General features: G+C 40.8%; 2 protein-coding genes across 11 annotated transcripts in view; both read left to right on the top strand.

Moving 5' to 3' along the window:
* The window catches only part of kif1b (kinesin family member 1B), a 100,972-nt gene extending 96,980 nt beyond the window's left edge, over positions 1–3,992 (top strand). For all 10 annotated transcript variants that reach the window (XM_014145804.2, XM_014145801.2, XM_045696144.1 and 7 more), the window contains one exon: positions 219–3,992. In XM_014145804.2, the coding sequence (XP_014001279.1) occupies positions 219–261 (43 nt within the window). In that variant the 3' untranslated portion in view covers positions 262–3,992. The remainder of the gene's footprint in view (positions 1–218) is intronic.
* A 6,142-nt stretch (positions 3,993–10,134) lies between these two features.
* On the top strand, positions 10,135–20,700 carry pgd (phosphogluconate dehydrogenase). The gene is made up of 13 exons (XM_014145806.2): positions 10,135–10,343; positions 11,018–11,093; positions 11,341–11,520; positions 11,903–11,968; positions 12,125–12,243; positions 12,492–12,561; positions 12,666–12,800; positions 13,077–13,266; positions 15,548–15,678; positions 17,777–17,910; positions 18,800–18,899; positions 19,517–19,639; positions 20,115–20,700. The coding sequence occupies exons 1-13, from the start codon at positions 10,336–10,338 to the stop codon at positions 20,232–20,234; spliced, it is 1,452 nt and encodes a 483-aa protein (XP_014001281.1). The 5' UTR covers positions 10,135–10,335; the 3' UTR covers positions 20,235–20,700.
* The last annotated feature ends 237 nt before the right edge of the window (positions 20,701–20,937 follow it).

Raw genomic sequence — 20,937 nt, 5'->3', positions numbered from 1 at the left:
CTGATGCTACCCATAGAGAAATTATTTCATTTTCTATAATTGTTTATTTTGATATACCTTTGCCAGTAAAATAAAGTATAGCTTCTTGCTTTAGTGTACGTTTACAACATTTTTCCAGTGCTCTAATCTACAATTTTTTTAGCCCAGTACCCAACTTGGTGGGATATATACGTATGCTGTTTTTTGCTTACAGTTGTTGTTTTTCCTTCAACTCACAGGTCCAAGTTGGCGAGAAGGCGCTCTGGTCTGCTGAAGAACTGATAGTTTGTCTGTGTGCAGGAAAACATGGCTCCTATTCTTCAGACTAGCCTTGGAACACACACCAAGTGTTAACACTTATTAACCATTGTGATTCTTGACGGTTTTCTCTTGTATGTAGACTTGTGGCTTAAGTCTCCTCTCAAGCAACTAAAAGTTTCAGTTCCTGAAAATCTGCTTACCCCCCCCTATCCAACCCTCCAACACCCCCAACTCTCCCCCCTCTCTATTTCCCTCTCCCAGCCTCTCGTGTTTTCGTTTGGGATTCGTTTTCGTGTTTTGTTTTGCTTTGTCGTCATTACCCCTCCCTGACCCCTCTAACTAGTAGCATGTCGTAATAGTCTACTTGTATGTGCACGATTCTTCAGAAACAGGTTCTGACCACTCTCTTTAAGTTTACTAATTGTCTGTAAAGATTGTCTTTATCAGTGTTAGCTGTCTATCAAGAATATTTTATTTTATGCGCCTGCATGACAACAGCAGCATTCCTCAGGAGAAGACCAGGTTTGCTTATTTTACACACCAAAAAAAATCACAAATATGACAGTTAAAAAACTACTGGGAAACAAAAAAGATGAGGAACTACATGAGAAATATCTGTTTATGCTCTCCAACAGAAAGCACCGCTGGTTCAAGAACTATTGCTGCTAGGGAAAACAGGTTTTCAGTCTACGAGACTTTGCGTTGGGCCTCTGCCCCTCTTAAAGTATAATCTAGCCCTCATACACCCCCCACTCCCCTGAATTTTTGTGTGAAATATCGAATGGGAAAACAACAATTGTTGGTAAAGATTGCCATTTTCAGTTAGACATTACTGCAGCATTGGAGAAACACTATTGTTATCCACGTGGTATCCATGTCCCACTGTTTTGACCTCTGTATACACAAATCCACCCCAAATTTAAGCATTGCTCTCTGTCTACCTGCAAGGACTTTCAAAGCGATTTGGCGTTAGGAGTATGACATTAGAAATACAACTTGCGAAATAAACACGATTCAGTAATGAAAATATTAAATTGGACTATTCCCATGAAAATACATTACTGAACACCCCTCTACTCTTTTGCCAGTTCAGCTGTCCTTGATATCTCAATCACTGAATAGATAGATAATTAGAGCAGGAATATACCAAGTCACCGATAGAGGGAGGAGGAGGGGGGACAGTACTGTGAGGAGAATGTCATTTGTACATAATGTTCCAGGATCCTTGTGCTAGTCGCCTCTCATTAAGGATTTAAAAGACATTCCTCTTAGAATTTGTTAGTCTTACTCTTAGTGCTTTTCCTACACTGCTCTATGTAGGTTCATGGCTATTCGGCTCACATAGCCACACTGGACCTCAGCATTTATTCAGTGTTTTATCATCGCATCCTTGTGTAACAACTAAAGACATAACACAGTGCAAACGAAGGAACCAAGGGAACTAAGTAGGGTTGAATAGCCTTGACCCCCTTGATAGTTATTTGGTGAAGGTTGTAGTGTGTTGCCTTGCAGAAATAGACCAGGTGATAGCCTGTATCTGGTCCATTCACTCTCATGAAAACCATCAGGTACTGTGTTTCTTCGGGTGAAATGGTGAACGAACAGGGTGGGGGATTTCCCACAGAATCCCATACATTTTGCTTTTGTTATTCTTTCTTGAATCTAAACCTAATTAACTCAGCTAACTACTCATAAGTTATTTTTTTATTAGCACTGTTGATTATTTTATACTATGCGGTCATTCCATAATGGATTTTGATATGAAAAAATGGAAGAAATGCGAAAGGAGTGAAGTTTTATCCAGCTATGTTTTAACATTATTTTGCACATTTACATATAACTATAGCAAGACTATAGAGCAGACCAGACATATTCAAGCCAAGATTGATTGAATCTTAGCGCCGGCAGTAAATACGAGGTCTTCTAACGTAAGTATTGATAAGAAAGTGACGGTTGATGGGTTACCACCCAGCTAACACAGAACGTATCACAACCTAAAAAAACAAAAGTTCCCGTAATATTCTGGGAACCAAAAATGTGTTAGCTGGGCAGTGTGCATGATGATGTGTTGAGTATCTCTGAGACTGCTAATGTTTACTAACTATAGACCACTGTCTGGGCTCAAAGGGATAGAATATGCTCTGATGCTTTTTTCTGATATTATTTCTGGAAATATTTGTTCTGCTCGTCACGATAGGTCAACTGCGGCCACACGTTTTAGGTCACTCCAAATTATTATGAAGTGACATTAAAATGGGGGCTCTGTCTCTACATTTGGTTGCTTTGTACTGTACGTATGTAAAGAATGGAATATTCAGAGGGCTATGAGATGGCTCTGGCCAACCAACCAGTAGTTACATTTGCCCTCGGCACGCTGAAAAGATGAGTTGAAGTTTGAGTGTGTAGAGACAGTGACAATTGTGGACAACCCTCTGTGTTTGGGGCTTCATAAAGTTATTGCTAAAATTAGGACGACATCATTTTTCAGTTTGGAAATTCATCGACAACATTTTCTCAGAACATATGAAAATCGCTGAAAGACATTCTGCCCTCAGGTCAACCAACCTATAGCAGGGCAGATAGAAAAACCTTTGGCTCGTTGTTGGATTGTTACTTTAAGAGCTGCAGAAATGGTTCTCCATGTCAGGGTATCCGTACTGAAAAATGATCAGTTGTAGGAGGACAAGCTTTCCTCAACCTCCAAGATTACAGAGCAGCCTCTATGCACTGATCAAAAGCAAAGTTTACCTCCCATTAACTTCACTGTATTGAATAATGACATGTATGAGCTAATATTAACATATTGATATGATTACCTGTCAAAGCAAAGATTTCCACTTGGCAACTAATCTATATGATAGATATTATTATGGATTGTTTCATCTGTATTTATCGTTTTGCAATGTATATATTAGTTTGCAGCTCTTTGCACAGAATAATAAAAGGTATAACTAACTGATCAAATAAAGTCTGCTCAATTTCAGTTGTTTCACTACAAATGAACCAAATGATGGCGTGCAGCATTTGCAAGCGGAGGCAGTTTGAAGAGAAAGTTGAATGTACTATCAGGATGTTGCTGTGTATTATTTCCATTATCAAAAAGGAACTAAAATGGTAACCCATTTGAGCCCAGTTGTAGGGAGATGGGTCACTTTAGTGCTTACTTTTAGAAAGTAGTCTGAAATAAGTTTGCTTTTGAACTTAAACCATAGAAGTGATAGCTAGCCATCTAGAATGTTGCAGTTGCGCTTTTTGTTATTTCTTGTTTGTTTTTCTAATATCAGGGAGTATATTAAGAAGTAGCTATTGTTGTTAGGCATCCAAAATTACAGTATACCATTGTTTCTCAAGATGTCTTCACCTCAACGCTTTCCCATGCTGCCTTTAAAACAAAACTAGCCATGATATTTTGCATCTTCCCCACTGACCCCAGTCAGAAGACTTATTTGTTTTTAACTGACATTCCTTCTGATTTGTTCACAAAAATGACAAACCACGACATTATCACTGTACATTATTTGTCAGATTGGCTTCATTTTCATACTTATTTTGTAAATATCTGTGTTGTATGGGGCTTGAATTAAAATGTAAATATGTTTCCTGTATTTGTAATAATCATAATCCATTCGCTGTATAGCCTAGATGTGTCATGCAGATGTTCTAATTCTGTGTATGGTAATCTTGCACCATTGAGCTGTTTAGTGAATGAGGTAACAATAAAAGTACAACAACCCGTGCATAAGCAGAATAAATGAAACCTGTTTGTCTCATCCTTTATCATGCTACTGACTGGGGTAATTTTGACCCCAGAGGCCTTTTTTTAATCATATTTCAAAGGTTGTTTATTCAACATGTTTTTCATGACTTTGTTAATCAACTTGATTAATCTCACTCATTATTTAGTGTTTCTGTATCAATATGGACTTAATCAAATACAAATCCTTTGGGGTAATTTTAACCCCAGCCAAAACAGTATCCTGTCTATATTAATTTGATAAATATGACCTTTTATTTGAATCTGGGTTTCTCTGGTGACCTAATACCATGTTATCCATACCATCAGAGGGTGAAGGGGATCTGTAGGCCTCTTTTGACCAGATACACGGATCATCTGCAGAGATACAGCCCCTTATTTACAGTACCAGCCAATGATTATAACTGTCCTATACCAGGTATGACTGAACAAAATCAAAATTACCTCAGATTAATAGTTAGTTATATAGCACTATTTGGACTGAAATTATAATGGAATAATTATGGTTAAGGTTCCAGTCGCAGCACTTGCTATCAAAACATCTATGTGGTATGATAACTTGGTACAACTGCAATACAGAAACCTGATACACAAGTTGTATTTACACAGGCAGCCCAATTCTGATATTTTTCCCACTAACATCTCAACTTTTCACATCAGATAAGCTTTTTCAGAACTGAAAAAGCTCTTTTTCAAAGCTTTTTCAGAGGTTAAAAGACCAATTACTGACAAAAAGATCAGACTTGGGCTGCCTGTATAAATCAGAAACAGTTTGTCACCTTCTGTCATGAAGAGCACATGTTCAATTTCATAAACATGTTTCCCCATCTTAAGATGTTAAATAAAAAAATAACTATATTAAGTGCCAAAAAAAGTAACATGCTTGACCGTAACAGGGTTGAAGATTTCATCTTAAATCAGCCATAAATCCCCTCTTAACAGGGGAATGGAAGCTTCTTGTGTGCAACAGGAAGTAGCAGTTGAATGCAGCTTCATAAAATAAAATGACATTGCTCAAACATTTCTAGCCTGTCTATCTATGGGTAACAGGGTTGAAGTGTTATGCTTGAACCACTCAGTTTCCCACCAGAAAAAGGCCAAAAAGAGTAAAACCACCTCACCTGCTTTTACACTATGATTTGACTTAGATGTTCAATGTTTCTTAGGAAATATATATTTTTTAAAGGAATCGATTCACCATATTAAAACGATAGTTCAGTTCACTTAACAGGGTTGACCTTAAAATGAGGGAAAGACTTAAATGAATCACTAATCACATGAAATGACTACAAATCAAAAGAAATGACTTTGTCAGAGCAACAAAATAATTATGGTGAAACTTGGAGAAATTGTTGGATTAAATGGTTTGAAATCTTCCAAGAAGTGACACAGGGTTGGAGGTACATGTCAAAATGCTGAATATTGGCACTTTAGCAAGCTTTTATTCTCAAAAATAATGTATATTTATTGAATTCTCCATGTGGTCTATATTAAAGGGCAATTCATTTAATATAACAGGCTTTTAAAATTCAGTATTGGTACACAATTTCTACTTAAAATATTAAAAAGAACTATAATAAACAAAAAAAGAAATGCAATGTGTAACGCATTGGTCCCATGTTTCATGATCTGAAATAAAAGATCCCAGAAATGTTACATACGGACAAAAAGCTTTATTTTTTTTTTATTTTTTTTTAACAAATTTGTTTACATCCCTGTTAGCGAGCATTTCTCCTTTGCCAAGATAATCCATCATGATCATTATACAGGTGTACCTTGTGCTGGGGAGAATAAAAGGCCACACTAAAATGTGCCGTTTTGTCACACAACATAATGCCACAGATGTCTCAAGTTTTGAGGGAGCATGCAATTAGCATGCTGACTGCAGGAATGTCCACCAGAGCTGTTGCCAGAGAATTGAAAGTTAATTGCTCTACCACACGCCTCCTCCAACATTGTTTTAGAGCACCGGCCTCACAACTGCAGACCATGTGTATGGCGTTGTGTGGGCGAGCGGTTTGCTGATGTTGTGTTGTGAACAGAGTGCCCCATGGTGGCGGTGTGGTTATGGTATGGGCAGGCGTAAGCTACAGACAACGAACACAATTGCATTTTATCAATGGCAATTTGAATGTACAGAAATACCATAACAAGAGTCTGAGGCCCATTGTGAGGCCCATTTTTTTAAGGTGTCTGTGACCAACAGATACATAGAGTTGAAGTCAGAACTTTACATATACCTAAACTCTGCAAAGAAATAAACGTCCTCTCACTGTCAACTGCGTTTATTTTTAGCAAACTTAACATGTGTAAATATTTGTATGAACAAAATAAGAATGAGCAGTATGGCTGGTGGCATTGTCATGCTGGATGGTCATGTCAGGATGAGCCTGCAGGAAGGGTACCACATGAGGGAGGAGGATGTCTTCCCTGTAACGCACAGCGTTGAGATTGCCTGCAATGACAACAACCTCAGTCCCATGATGCTGTGACACACCGCTTCAGACCACCTCCAAATCGATCCCGCTCCAGAGTACAGGCCTTGGTGTAACGCTCATTCCTTCGACAATAAACACGAATCCGACCATCACCCCTGGTGAGACAAACCGCGACTTGTCAGTGAAGAGCACTTTTGTCAGTCCTGTCTGGTCCAGCGACGGTGGGTTTGTGCCCATAGGTGACGTTGTTGCCGGTGATGTCCGGTGAGGACCTGCCTTACAACAGGCCTACAAGCCCTCAGTCCAGCGTAATGCGGACAGTCTGAGCACTGATGGAGGGATTGTGCGTTCCTGGTGTAACTCGGGCAGTTGTTGTTACCATCCTGTACCTGTCCCGCAGGTGTGATGTTCGGATGTACCGATCCTGTGCAGGTGTTGTTACACATGGTCTGCCACTGCGAGGACGATCAGCTGTACGTCCTGTCTCCCTGTAGCGCTGTCTTAGGCGTCTCACAGTACGAACATTGCAATTTATTGCCCTGGCCACATCTGCAGTCCTCATGCCTCCTTGCAGCATGCCTAAGGCACGTTCACGCAGATGAGCAGGGACCCTGGGCATCTTTCTTTTGGTGTTTTTCGGAGTCAGTAGAAAGGCCTCTTTAGTGTCCTAAGTTTTCATAACTGTGAACTTAATTGCCTCCCGTCTGTAAGCTGTTAGTGTCTTAACGATCGTTCCACAGGTGCATGTTCATTAATTGTTTATGGTTCATTGAACAAGCATGGGAAACAGTGTTTAAACCCTTTACAATGAAGATCTGTCGAGTTATTTGGATTTTTCCGAATTATCTTTGAAAGACAGGGTCTTGAAAAAGGGAAGTTTATTTTTTTGCTGAGTTTACATTTAAACTCAGTTTTTCACAATTCCTGACATTTAATCCTAGTAAAAATTCCCTGTCTTAGGTCAGTTAGGGTCACCACTTTTTTTTAAGAATGTGAAATGTCAGAATAATAGTAGAGAGAATGATTTATTTCAGCTTTTATTTCTTTCATCACATTCCCAGTGGGTCAGAAGTTTACATACACTCAATTAGTATTTGGTAGCATTGCCTTTAAATTGTTTAACTTGGGTCAAACATTTTGGGTAGCCTTCCACAAGCTTCCCACAATAAGTTGGGTGAATTTTAGCCCATTCCTCCTGACAGAGCTGGTGTAACTGAGTCAGGTTTGTATGCCTCCTTGCTCGCACACGCTTTTTCAGTTCTGTCCACAAATATTCTATAGGATTGAGGTCAGGACTTTGTGATGGCCACTCCAATACCTTGACTTTGTTGTCCTTAAGCCATTTTGCCACAACTTTGGAAGTATGCTTGGATTCATTGTCCATTTGGAAGACCCATTTGCGATCAAGCTTTAACTTCCTAACTGATGTCTTGAGATGTTGCTTCAATATATCCACATAATTGTCCTACCTCATGATGCCATCTATTTTGTGAAGTGCACCAGTCCCTCCTGCAGCAAAGCACCCCCACAACATGATGCTGCCACCCCCGTGCTTCACGGTTGGGATGGTGTTCTGCGGCTTGCAAGCCTCCCCCTTTTTCCTCCATACATAATGGCCAAACAGTTCTATTTTTGTTTCATCAGACCAGAAGACATTTCTCCAAAAGGTACGATCTTTGTCCCCATGTGCAGTTGCAAACCATAGTCAGGCTTTTTTTACTGGTGGTTTTGGAGCAGTGGCTTCTTCCTTGCTTAGCGGCCTTTCAGGTTATGTCGATATAGGACTCGTTTTACTGTGGATATAGATACTTTTGTACCTGTTTCCTCCAGCATCTTCACACAGTCCTTTGTGTTGTTCTGTGATTGATTTGCACTTTTCACACCAAAGTACGTTCATCTCTAGGAGACAGAACGCGTCTCCTTCCTGAGCGGTATGACGGCTGCGTGGTCCAATGGTGTTCATACTTGAGTACTATTGTTTGTACAGATGAATGTGGTACCTTCAGGTGTTTGGAAATTGCTCCCAAGGATGAACCAGACTTTTGGAGGTCTACAATTTTCTTTCTGAGGTCTTGGCTGATTACTTTTGATTTTCCCATGATGTCAAACAAAGAGGCACTGAGTTTGAAGGTAGGCATTGAAATACATCCACAGGTACACCTCCAATTGACTCAAATGATGTCAATTAGCCTATCGGAAGCTTCTAAAGCCATGACATCATATTCTGTAATTTTCCAAGCTATTTAAAGGCAACTTAGTCACAGTCAACTTAGTGTATGTAAACTTCTGACCCACTGGAATTGTGATACAGTGAATTACAAGTGAAATAATCTGTTTGTAAGAATTTTTTGGAAACTTACTTCTGTCATGCACACAGTAGATGTCCTTACCAACTTGCCAAACTATAGTTTGTTAACAAGAAATTTGTGGAGTGGTTGAAAAACAAGTTTTTATGACTCCAACCTAAGTGTATGTAAACTTCCGACTTCAACTGTATCTGCATTCCCAGTCATGTGAAATCCATAGATTAGGGCCTAATGAATTTATTCCTATTGACTGATTTCCTCATATGACCTGTAACTCAGTCAAATCTTTTAAATTGTTCCATGTTGCGTTTATATTTTTGTTCAGTCTATTTTCGTGGAATGAACCAGCCCCTACCAACTCCCATTGTTTTGCTGTTATTCTAATTCTGGCTATGGGGGTTAGTCAATAAAGAAATCTAAGCCATATTGTAGGTCATTGTCTCTCAGGATGAAAATATGACAAACATTTTGTTGATAAAATTAAGTATATTTAAAATGTTATATGGTGTCCTGAAAATAGATTTATATATTGCTTTGAGTCTTGCTATATCCAGTAGTTTCTTCTTGGTAATCCATGTATGTAAAATATGTTGGTAGTCTGAGGGTTCTTTTAAAAAACGTTACACATTTTCTAACACAAAATGGTATTCAGAAAAATTATGACGAGACTATATAGTTGGATCACATACATTCTTATTTAATCGTTCTGAAGTTCTACATTTATATTACATTTCAGTCATTAAGAAGACACATTCAGAGCATATGGTAATAAAAAAAATAAGGTTATATAATATATATATAATCTTATATAATCTTATGATGATCATGGAAGAGGAAAGTATTGTCCCCTCTTTGATTTGTTCAAATCAGTGAAACGATCTCAAATGAAGGTACAGTTGGGGACATTTCTTTCATGAATAAAGACTTTTTTGCCACCTATTTCCTGTTAACGTTTCCTCATATTCCTCAAGTTTCCCAGCTCTCCTGCTCTTTGTTAGGAAGAATGAGTTTCATATTCAATTTCTGACACCACATAGGCTACATCATGTGGTGGTAGTTCTGCATGATAAACTACAATAATAGTTGTGTACAGGTCCAGTAGTATCATTTTGACATGTCATGCTGAAAATATTGTCCTCAAAGGAGAGAAGTGAAGATTGGGTCAGGCAACAAATATAACTTTAATAGTAATGTATAACATTAATTGGAATTAAACTCAAAGTGCGTTTGGAAAAAGGTTGTTAGATTGTTTTTATATTTTTATTGGGGGTCAAACATTGTGGGGCCAAATGATTAGATTTCAATTTTGTCCAGCCGTGTTGAAATTTGTGGGAGTGTAACAAAGTTATAAGAGTGACAGGGGGTTTAAACCAATGAAATATCTGATATCTCTGCTCAGTTTTTCTCCACGAATGAGAACTCGAGAACGATATGGTTTGAGCTCTTTGACGTCATCTCACATAGGCGATCCTTTGGTTTGGGTGAATTTGAGGTTTCCTCTTCAAATTGAGAACGAGGAAGTACCGTGGAAATCTCAAGAAAGTCCATTGGCTGTGTGTGTGTTACTTGAAGACGGATTATTTTCCTTACCAGAAACATGGCAGAGTGAGTATTGCACAGCAATGCATTATCGTCTCTGAGAACTGAATTATTATTATTTCAAACAGCTGGCGATGGATAAACCATCTATTTTTGCTAGCTCACTCCACTTGTTATTTCATTCACTTTAGCTAGCAAGCTAGTTAGCTAACGGTAGCTATCCAATACCACACAGCAGTGTAATATGGCTAGCAAACGTTGCATGCCTGGCATTAAAAGGGCAGTCTGACTTAATCTACTAACTAGCCTAGTTAGCCACAGAAACCTCTCTGTTTTACTCTTTGATTTAACGTTAGCAAACGTTGTTAGCTAAGTGATTTGACAATGCACGCGACACAACGACAGGTCTAGTAAAATAACATTAAAATGTATCCTCAACCTTGAATAGTAAATGACATGGTAATCTTGTATAGTTAAGGGAATCCTGGCTATTTAGTTAACTCTTTCCTACATGATCATGTCAATCAACTTTGAAATTGTCTAGTCAATTTATATAGATATGGCTTTAAAATATGCTACATAACGTTGTAGAATTGATTCAGAGTAGGCACTAACGTTACAATATTGGACAGGCTTGTTTTTCTTGCTTGAGAGGCACCCTCTTGTTTGTTCAGTCTCAATCCAGATGCCCTAACTAACAGATACCAGGACTCTTGACTAATATGATTTTCTTTCCACAGAGCAGATATTGCGTTGATTGGTTTGGCTGTCATGGGCCAAAACATCATCCTGAATATGAATGATCATGGCTTTGTGGTAAGTCTCATTGCAGTTTATACAGTTACATACCCCCTAAATAGTCTGCAACATAAGTGGTAGGCCTAAACTTTTTACAGTACATTGTCTTTCCCTTGCCTAAACTGTCTTACATCTATCGTAGGGTTGCAAAATTCTGAAAACTTTCCCAAACTTCCCAGATTTCCCCAGGATTTCTGAAAAACCTGGGAATTTTATTAAAGTCACCAGAATTTTGCAACCCTAATCTAACCTGTTCTTTCCATAGGTCTGTGCATATAACCGCACTGTCTCCAAAGTGCATGATTTTCTGGCCAATGAGGCTAAAGGCACCAAGATAATAGGAGCTGAGTCCTTGGAGGACATGGTGGCCAAGCTGAAGAAGCCCAGGAGGATTGTGATGCTGGTCAAAGCCGGCCAGGCGGTGGATGACTTCATCGACAAGCTGGTCAGTGGCACAAACAGAAAAACAGGATAGAAATTATGAGTCATGCTGTAGCTGTCAAATGTATCAAGGCTTTTTCAGTTTACCAAATCAGGTAATGGCTGGCTTGGATGCATTTGGGGTATTGAAATACCACAAAGAAAACATTTAGAACTAGTGAAATTTAGCCCCACGGTTTAAAATCTCCGGTAGCTTTCCCAAAACTTTCCCAAAATTAGGAGGGGGAAAAAGCAGGAAATCTGTAATCCTTCAAACAAGATTTCTGGAAAAATTCAGAAATGTACAAATTTGCAACCATGCAGTCCCTAATGTGGCTCATTTGGTTGTGCATGGCACTTGCATTATAGTAGATTGCCCCCTTCTAACAGCCCATTTTCCTTCACAGGTCCCTCTTCTTGAGGCTGGGGACATTATCATTGATGGCGGCAATTCAGAATACAGAGACACAACAGTAAGTTTATCAGAAACACCCATTTCAAAGCTATGGTAGTGTCAGTGTCAAGAGTGTGGTCTCATGGTAGTGTCAGTGTCAAGAGTGTGGTCTCATGGTAGTGTCAGTGTCAAGAGTGTGGTCTCATGGTAGTGTCGACTGTGTGTGTGTGTCTAGCGGCGCTGTAAGAGTCTGAAGGAGAAGAACCTGTTGTTTGTCGGCAGTGGAGTCAGCGGAGGAGAAGAGGGGGCTCGCTACGGACCCTCACTGATGCCAGGGGGACACAAAGAGGCCTGGTGAGTTTTTGGGACTCTACCCTTCCCTCTGCTATGGAGGGGTTGGGATTGATGGTTGATTATGACTGTGTCCCAAATAGCACCAGAGTACACAGACTATAATGAGGAGGAGTAGTGATCGTCTGTGAGAAAATTGTCTTAATCATACTGTATTTTTAAGCTTTCCCATATTGTTCAGTGTGTCCACAATCAATTATTTAATTATCATTATGAACTGTTAAAATGTGATATTTTTTTTACTCCTACAGGCCACACATTAAAGAGATTTTCCAAAGCATCGCTGCCAAGGTGGGAACAGGAGAGCCGTGCTGTGACTGGGTGAGTGGAATTTATTTTTGATGTCCACGGGATTTGGCACAAAATTGCACAACTTTCCCTCTTCCCTGGCTCTACATACCATTTGAAATGTGCTGTTTTGACAGGTTGGTGACGAGGGTGCAGGCCACTTTGTGAAGATGGTCCATAATGGTATTGAGTATGGGGACATGCAACTGATCTGCGAGGCGTACCACCTCATGAAGGATGTCCTGGGTATGGACCACGACGAGATGGCACAGGTGAGCCATTCAAAATGAATCAAAGTTTATTTAAATGATGAACCATTCCAGACACCCCTGATGACTTTCCGCTTTTCACTCCACCGCCAGTCATGTAATAGATATGTCTTTTAGAAAAGAGACTGAATGTCTCCGTAACCTGAATAGCATAAACCTCGCCATGAAATAGTCTCCATAGTAGCTAACTACAACAGCTGTTGATACTGTGATGTCATGACGTATCTTAGTTGATTATTGTATTTGTCAGGTTCACTTCTGCTCTTGGGTCTCCCTTAGGCTTTCGAAGATTGGAACAAGACGGAGTTGGACTCCTTCCTTATCGAGATCACAGCTGGCATCCTCAAGTTCAGAGACACCGACGGCACTCACCTGCTGCCTAAGATCCGGGACGCAGCCGGGCAGAAAGGCACAGGGAAGTGGACGGCTATTTCGGCTCTCGAGTACGGCACACCAGTCACCCTGATCGGTAAGAGACGAACGGACAGTAGTCATGAAGTCTCCATTTGGAAATTAATCGTCCGCAGTGACGTTTCTCTCCGAGGCTAAAAGTTTAGATTGCCACCAATTTTGACTGACATTTTGAGTCTAATCAAACTTGTTTTGTGTAGTCTACACCACCAAAGTGGTTATTTTCTAATTTGGACACGGTTTATTTTCAGTTGTACCACTCTTTATTAACAGCCTGGCCAAGAGACTTGTATCCCAGCCATGTTGGCGTAGTCATGATACAGGGTTGTGTTCATTAGTGCACACCGGGCAATGGAAAACGAAAACAAGCATTTCTTATTCAATAAGTTCAGATGGTATCTCCCCGTTTCACTCTGTTTCAGAACATTGGCTTCCATTTTGTGCATACTGAAGAATTTTTATTTATTGAACCTTTATTTAACTAGGCAAGTCAGTTAAGAACAAATTCTTATTTACAATGATGGCAAACCTGGACGACGCTGGCCCAATTGTGCGCCGCCCTATGGGACTCCCAATCACAGCCGGATGTGATACTGCCTGGATTCTAACCAGGGACTGTAGTGACGCCTCTTGCAGTGATACCCAGCCTGCAAACTACTTAGTACTCTAGTAGTGGTTTAAGAGCTGCTAATGTTTAGCCACATTAACTGACCCCGGCAGTAGTGGCTGAGTCTTGTTCAGCTGAACGTGATCAATGAAGTGTCTGCTGCCTCCCTAAGAAGATTGGAGGCTTTTCTAGTCACACCACCTCATCTCAAGTGACATAAGGGTGATTTTCTATACTCTCTGAGTCTGCTGCTGCTGCGATGGGCAGCGTCTCCTAAAGGTAGCATCAGGTGGTGTGGTTATTCCAGGACAAAGCTGCCTCCAGCTAAAGACTAAAATAGTGGAGACACATCTCCTAAGTGATATGATCAAACTGGTTTACACTTGAGTTGACAACCAGGTCATAGGCCTGTTATTCAGTCTTACTCACGATCTGAAAATGGAACCACAAGATTTGCTATAGGAAGGGCTACTTTTTTCTGCAACAGAAAAGGAAGACTTTATACAATTTTTGCTGGGTGTTATTGGTATTTAATGTTGTCCCTGTATCATCAGTACTGGGAGGTCCTGTGTGAATGATAGCGGAGAGAACAAAAGGGCTCATTGTGAAAGCGGAGAACTGGTGTGGGTGGCCAGGGAGAGAGTGGACACGCCGTACAGGCAGGCTTGGGGGGTGGATTTCAGCTCTCAATAGGGTTGCGTTCAATGTGGAGTTGGGTGCTTCGTTTAGCCGTACTCATTGTGACATCTTTTTCTCTTCTCTTCCCCCTCTCGCCATTGCATTGCATCACTGTGGCAATATTTAGCAAGTCATGCTTACCCAATGTATTTTTTCATCATGTGGTGGGAAGTTGTTCCTTTTTTTTTATGTGGCAAGCCCTGCTTTTACAATAGAATGCTGGTTACTAACGCTGAGTCATAGGGTACCTTTGTGTTGTGGGCGGCATTGTGTTAACTTTGTCGGCTAGGAACTGTGCCAGCTGTAGGCTTGTCATTATGTTTGGTATTAGTATTAAACTTGATGATTAAGGTATAAACGGGATGCCTATTTGATCAAAGATATAGAAGGGCAGAATTTTGGGGGGAAATATTGGAGTTGTCTGTCAGTGTCTAGCTTATAGAGTGTAGAATACAATCCCTTAATGTCTAATTCATGAAGGAAGGAGAAACCCGCACTCACCTTTTCCTTCAAGTATATGCCTTTTGAACCCGCTACCCGAGGACCTTTTGTCACGACAAACATTTGAGCTGAGCATGCCAATTTCAGCTAGGCTATCAATTATCTTTGACAGATCACAGCTGTTTACTGGGTCATTCCTTACGGAACTAGAACAACAAAAATACCAGGATTTGGGAGATTTTCATGAAATGTAATCCATAGTAGGGTCCTTTACATTTCATGAAAATCCCCCAAATCTTGTTATTTTCTTTGTTGTAGTTTTGTGAGGAATCGCCATACGAAGACTCGTAGGGTGATTGCATTTAATAGAAATGAAAAGGGAGAACATGTTTTGAGGTAGACCTTGACCTTCTACTTGATCTTGTCCAATTTCCTATTGAAAGCATTTTCCCCATTTTGTGCCCAATGACCGCGACCCGGTTTGTGACCAAATAATGTGTTGCTCTGTATCGCTCGCTCGCTCTGCCTCTCACTCGCTCTCATGCCTCTTTCTCTCATTCCTCTCATGCTCTGCCTCATCCCTCTCTCTCTCTCATCCTCCTCCCTCTCACAGGCGAGGCTGTCTTTGCCAGATGTCTGTCGGCCCTGAAGGACGAGAGAGTGGAGGCCAGCAGGAGCCTGGCCGGGCCCCAGGGAGCCAAGTTCAACGGGGACAAGGCCTCGTTCCTTGAGGACATCAGAAAGGTAGCCAGGCTACAGATGTCTGGGTTTCTGGGGCAATGCTGTAAAAACAAGAGTTCATCCACATATCACTATTAAAGCGCTTGTCATGTTTTCTCACCAATAGCTGAGGAAAATCACGTTTTATTTGTAATCAGCCAAACAGAGCATTTTGAACATGTTGACTCATGCTCCCGAGTGGTGCAGCGGTTTAAGAGCTCAGGGCAAGAGGCATCACTACAGTCCCTGGTTTGAATCCAGGCTGTATTCCATCCGGCCGTGATTGGGAGTTCCATAGGGCGGCGCACAATTGGCCCAGCGTTGGCCGGGGTAGGCAAAACAAAAAATGCTATAGCTAATTGGTGGACTCCAGCTTCCTCAGTTATAGACTGTTCCCAAATAATTTATTTCATATTGTTTTCTGAAAACTTGAGTCAAATCTCTCGAAAAAAGAACAACCGGGACGGGTAGCGGTTGAATGATAGTACTTCAAAAAAGTGGCAATATCTTTTCCATCAAGCGGTAGTAAAAAAAATAAAGTGGAGGGGGAAAAATCCCATAAAGTGGCAATATTTTGAGAATATTTTTTTATTTTGGGAATGAAGTTGCAGTTATATTTCAAGATGAATGTAGGGATTTGGTTAAGTGCATGTCTCCCTGGCTTCCTGTTGCTGTACACTCCACTGTTGAAATGCCTGAGTTAGATCACCTGGGGAAACTAGACTTTAGAATTGGCTTAAATTAGAAGGAAATCTTTACTCTCTTAGCACATAATAACCATTTTATTATAAGTATTAGAACCTGGAAAAGGTTGTGCCAAAGATGATTTTCAGGAGGAGGAACCGTGGTTACAAACAGACAGGCATATTGTGTGTGGGTGGTTAAAAAGTAGGGGCAAAACAAACAAATGGCCATCAATCTAATGATCTAATACAGGCGTCGCTGAACACTCACGCTTATCAATCTAATGATCTAATACAGGCGTCGCTGAACACTCACGCTTATCAATCTAATGATCTAATACAGGCGTCGCTGAACACTCACGCTTATCAATCTAATGATCTAATACAGGCGTCGCTGAACACTCACGCTTATCAATCTAATGATCTAATACAGGCGTCGCTGAACACTCACGCTTATCAATCTAATGATCTAATACAGGCGTCGCTGAACACTCACGCTTATCAATCTAATGATCTAATACAGGCGTCGCTGAACACTCACGCTTATCAATCTAATGATCTAATACAGGCGTCGCTGAACACTCACGCTTATCAATCTAATGATCTAATACAGGCGTCGCTGAACACTCACGCTTATCAATCTAATGATCTAATACAGGCGTCGCTGAACACTCACGCTTATCAATCTAATGATCTAATACAGGCGTCGCTGAACACTCACGCTTATCAATCTAATGATCTAATACAGGCGTCGCTGAACACTCACGCTTATCAATCTAATGATCTAATAACTCGCACACACCAAGTTTTCCCCAGACCATTTCAGACTATAGACAAACACTCTTCTAATGTCCATGGTGAGTTATGAGCACACAAAAAAACTCTTGCTACTGAATGAGAAGAGACCTGGGGTTGAGTCCCTGTCTGCTCTCCGAATTCGCTACAACATTCTGCTGCATAGCCTAGGCCAACACCTTGCAGTAAATCTGTGCATAATGGCAACTATTAACGACCGTATCAATGGAGCTTTACTTATAGTAGTATTTCCCCCTTATGGAAACTATCAATCTAAGGATTATAGGCTCGTAGGCTTCTTGAGTACACCCAATTCCAAAGTCTAGTTTCAGCAGGTCATCTAACTGCAGGCATTTCAACAGTGGCGTCCACAGCAACAGGGAGACATGCAAATCCCCTACTTTAATCTTGAAATATAACTGACTTTATTCTCAATTTTGACTTTTCTCTAAATATTGCCACTTTGTTAAGTGCTATTGTGCAAAAATATATATATATATATATATATGATCAAGTACCACCACAATTATTTTTTAAATATTTTTTTAACTCTTCTATAAATGAATCATGGATATGGGAACAGAATTTCTCTGCTAATTATCAGTTACTTTAAGCAAATGGGTTTTGTCTTGTGTCCTGTTCAGGCCCTCTATGCCTCCAAGATCATCTCGTATGCCCAGGGCTTCATGCTGCTCAGACAGGCGGCCAAAGAGTTTGGTTGGTCCCTAAACTATGGCGCCATTGCCCTGATGTGGAGAGGAGGCTGCATCATCCGAAGGTAAGACCTCACATACCATCATCATTAAAAGGCTGTCAGAGCTCCATTTTACGAACGTGTGGCCACAGTGTGAAGCCATTTGTTTTATTCTTGCTGCCACAGAGTGTTGTAAGGCAGGGTTGACGAAGCCATAAGAAATGTGAGATAAGATTTCCTGGAAAATCGGAGTGGGACAAGAATGAGGAAATGTCTCTCCTAATCAGGGTTGCCGTCAGTAAAAAAAGAAACGTTTGAAATTAATATCTTCTCATTTTCAGTGTATTGAGAAGTCATTTAATAATGGATGCCCTTTTGTAAATTATTGAATTGGAATGTCAGTTTGCATCCTGAATTGACTCCATTTGATATCACCCTAACTCTGGTGTCAAGTCATATTTGTTGTATTCTTGCTGTCACAGAGTATTGTAATGCAGCCAGCTGGTAAGGAAGAAGAGAAGGCTTCCTGGAGAATCAGAGCCATATAAGAATGAGGAAATGTTGGTCTTAATGCGCAATGTGGGAAAGGTGTTGCATAAACCTTGAGCAAACAGAAACCATTCATCATAACTTCTCTCAGCCCTGTGCCAAACTACATCCGACATTACTTTTCAAAGTGAAATGTGTTTTAACTGAGAATATGGTCTTGGTCAGTAGGGCAGAGCCGTCTAAAGTAGATCGGTCCTTACCTAAGTGTTCTACAGAGCGAGTAACACTCCCGTCTGAAATGGTTTTATCTTTTTTCAGGGATAATAAAACAGTGACCCTGGGTCATATTCATTAGGGCACACTGTAGCAAAATGTTTGGCACCAGGAAATGAAAATAAACGGTCTCGTAGTCCCTCCCTGTTTCAGTCCGTTTTGTTTGGTGAGTAATGATGCGAGTATCTCTCTCACTGTCTCTTTTCTCCAGTGTTTTCCTGGGGAAGATCAAAGAGGCCTTTGACAGGGATGCTGAGCTGCAGAATCTGCTGTTGGATACCTTCTTCAGTAATGCCGTACAGGATTGCCAGGTACAGTTAAGGAGAGTAGGGTTAATCTGCCCTGAAATGCTTATCTTGGGTCATTTTGAACCTTTTTCCCCCCATAATGGTTAAGTTTAGGATTGGGGGAAGGGAAGCTGATCCTCAATCTGCACCTAGGGGAGTAGGAAGTGATGAAAGAAAGCCCACCCCTTTGTGGCCACGTTAGCAACACATGGCTGTTTCCTCTTTGAAAAAGAAGTTACCACCCCACTGCTATATTGATACATACCATTTCCCAGCCCACAAAGGGAGAATATGATGGGGCTGTTAGTTATTGGTGGAAATGTGTTTTTGGAATATAGATGATACGCATGTCATGGGCTTCTTATTCATACTGCAATCTAATCGCAGTGTTGTACATGGTATGGCCCAAGACAGGGCAACATTTACAAAGTTATACTGTATTTGGTCTCTGCGTTAAATAAACCCCTTGTAGCTATCTAATTATGTGATTATAAGTGTTCATGTCATATTGCTTTGCAATGATCTTGTCTAATAAACTTGAAATAACTGTATTCACCCTGATGTTCCCAAATCCCAGAGGGTTAGCGATTTATTCTGTGTGCTTTTGTTCATGCGTGTGCTTGTCTTTGTCATGGCTGTAGGACTCGTGGCGCCGGACGGTCAGCATTGGAGTGCAGCAGGGGATCCCTATGCCTTGTTTCACCACCGCCTTGTCCTTCTACGACGGCTACAGACACGACATGCTCCCGGCTAACCTCCTCCAGGTAACAACACATTGGATGCCACGGTGGAAGCGTCTCCTCTTACCATGCTTAAGGAGCAACTCAGTGACACAACACACCACTCTCTTCAGGGCACAAAGATCCCCCTACAAGAACATATGTCAAAGTGAAGGAGATTAAAACGGTCTTGTCACGTGTGGATGTTAGCTAAGGGTAGTGTTTGTTTAGATGCAGGGGGAGGCTGGTGGACTTTAAGACCCTAAGACGATGATGTTACTACCATATTTAAATGGATACTGCAGCCTTTAGGCCCACCCATACGCCCAGCTAGCAAGGAAACGTTTTACAAAGTTGTGAAAACGTTGCAGAACATTACAAAAATGTTATGTGCCAGCCGGGCTGTTCTGGTGTCCACTTCTGCGAGAGCGTCTTGCGTCGCTTTATTGGCAAAAATATAGAAGGTATAAAACAACATTTTACTGAGGCAACTCTTAACCCTGTGTGTTTGTCACTTTAGGCCCAGAGGGACTACTTTGGAGCGCACACGTATGAACTTCTGTCAAACCCTGGCAAGTACATCCACACCAACTGGACAGGCCACGGTGGCAATGTTTCCTCTTCCTCTTACAACGCTTAAGGAGCAATGCTGTCTCAGACAGACGCAGACGGGCAGAGACGGAAGGCCAGAAGAGATGAGGGGCATTTTCTAGCTCAAGAAGATTTATGTTAGATGTTACTTCTCTAAAACCAAGCATCAATATTTAAAGACCCCTTCCTTCAATCAGACATATTGTATCTTAAGATTCTTAAAAGGGGTTCTGATGTACTATTACAGTTTTATTTATGATGAAGTGTGAAAAGTAATCATTGTATGTAAACACTTCCCCTATGAGGTTGGTAGTGCAGTGCTTAGTACTGTAGGGCCCATTGCTACAGACAGACACAACAGAGGGAAGTCACAAGGGTTTCGCCCCCAAAGCTTACACCACAAGCTGTCGGCTAGTTTCTCCAATCATGTTCGACCCAGAGTTCACACAGGTAACACTGGATTAAGGTTAACCATTGCACTGTACTGTATTAGGCTAAATAAAGATTTAAATCCATTTGTAATTAGCTTTTGTGGTCCTTACACTCCAGCCTCGAGCGGGAAACAGGATTCAGGTTTTGCTCTGTTTATAACCACCCAGGGTTACATTGGGCAGAACGAGACGTCAACTGCGGCAATGGCCCATGGTACAGTAATAAACTTTGATAAAAGGACCCTGTTAAGTCAGTGAGAGCATCTCTCTTTCATGAAATCCATTGAAGCCTTTGCTTACCAAATTATCACAATTCAAACA

The sequence above is a fragment of the Salmo salar genome, chromosome ssa15 (genome assembly GCF_905237065.1).
Source record: "Salmo salar chromosome ssa15, Ssal_v3.1, whole genome shotgun sequence".
Taxonomy (NCBI): Eukaryota; Metazoa; Chordata; class Actinopteri; order Salmoniformes; family Salmonidae; genus Salmo; species Salmo salar.
Note: the sequence above shows the minus strand (reverse complement) of the source record. Positions and strands in the feature narration are given on the sequence as shown.

Bases quoted from the DNA above. Each gene is read 5' to 3' on its own strand.
- pgd (XM_014145806.2), top strand. The intron at 13,267-15,547 runs GTAAGAGACGAA...TCCCTCTCACAG, and splicing joins CACACCAGTCACCCTGATCG to GCGAGGCTGTCTTTGCCAGA. The intron at 17,911-18,799 runs GTAAGACCTCAC...TCTTTTCTCCAG, and splicing joins GGAGGCTGCATCATCCGAAG to TGTTTTCCTGGGGAAGATCA.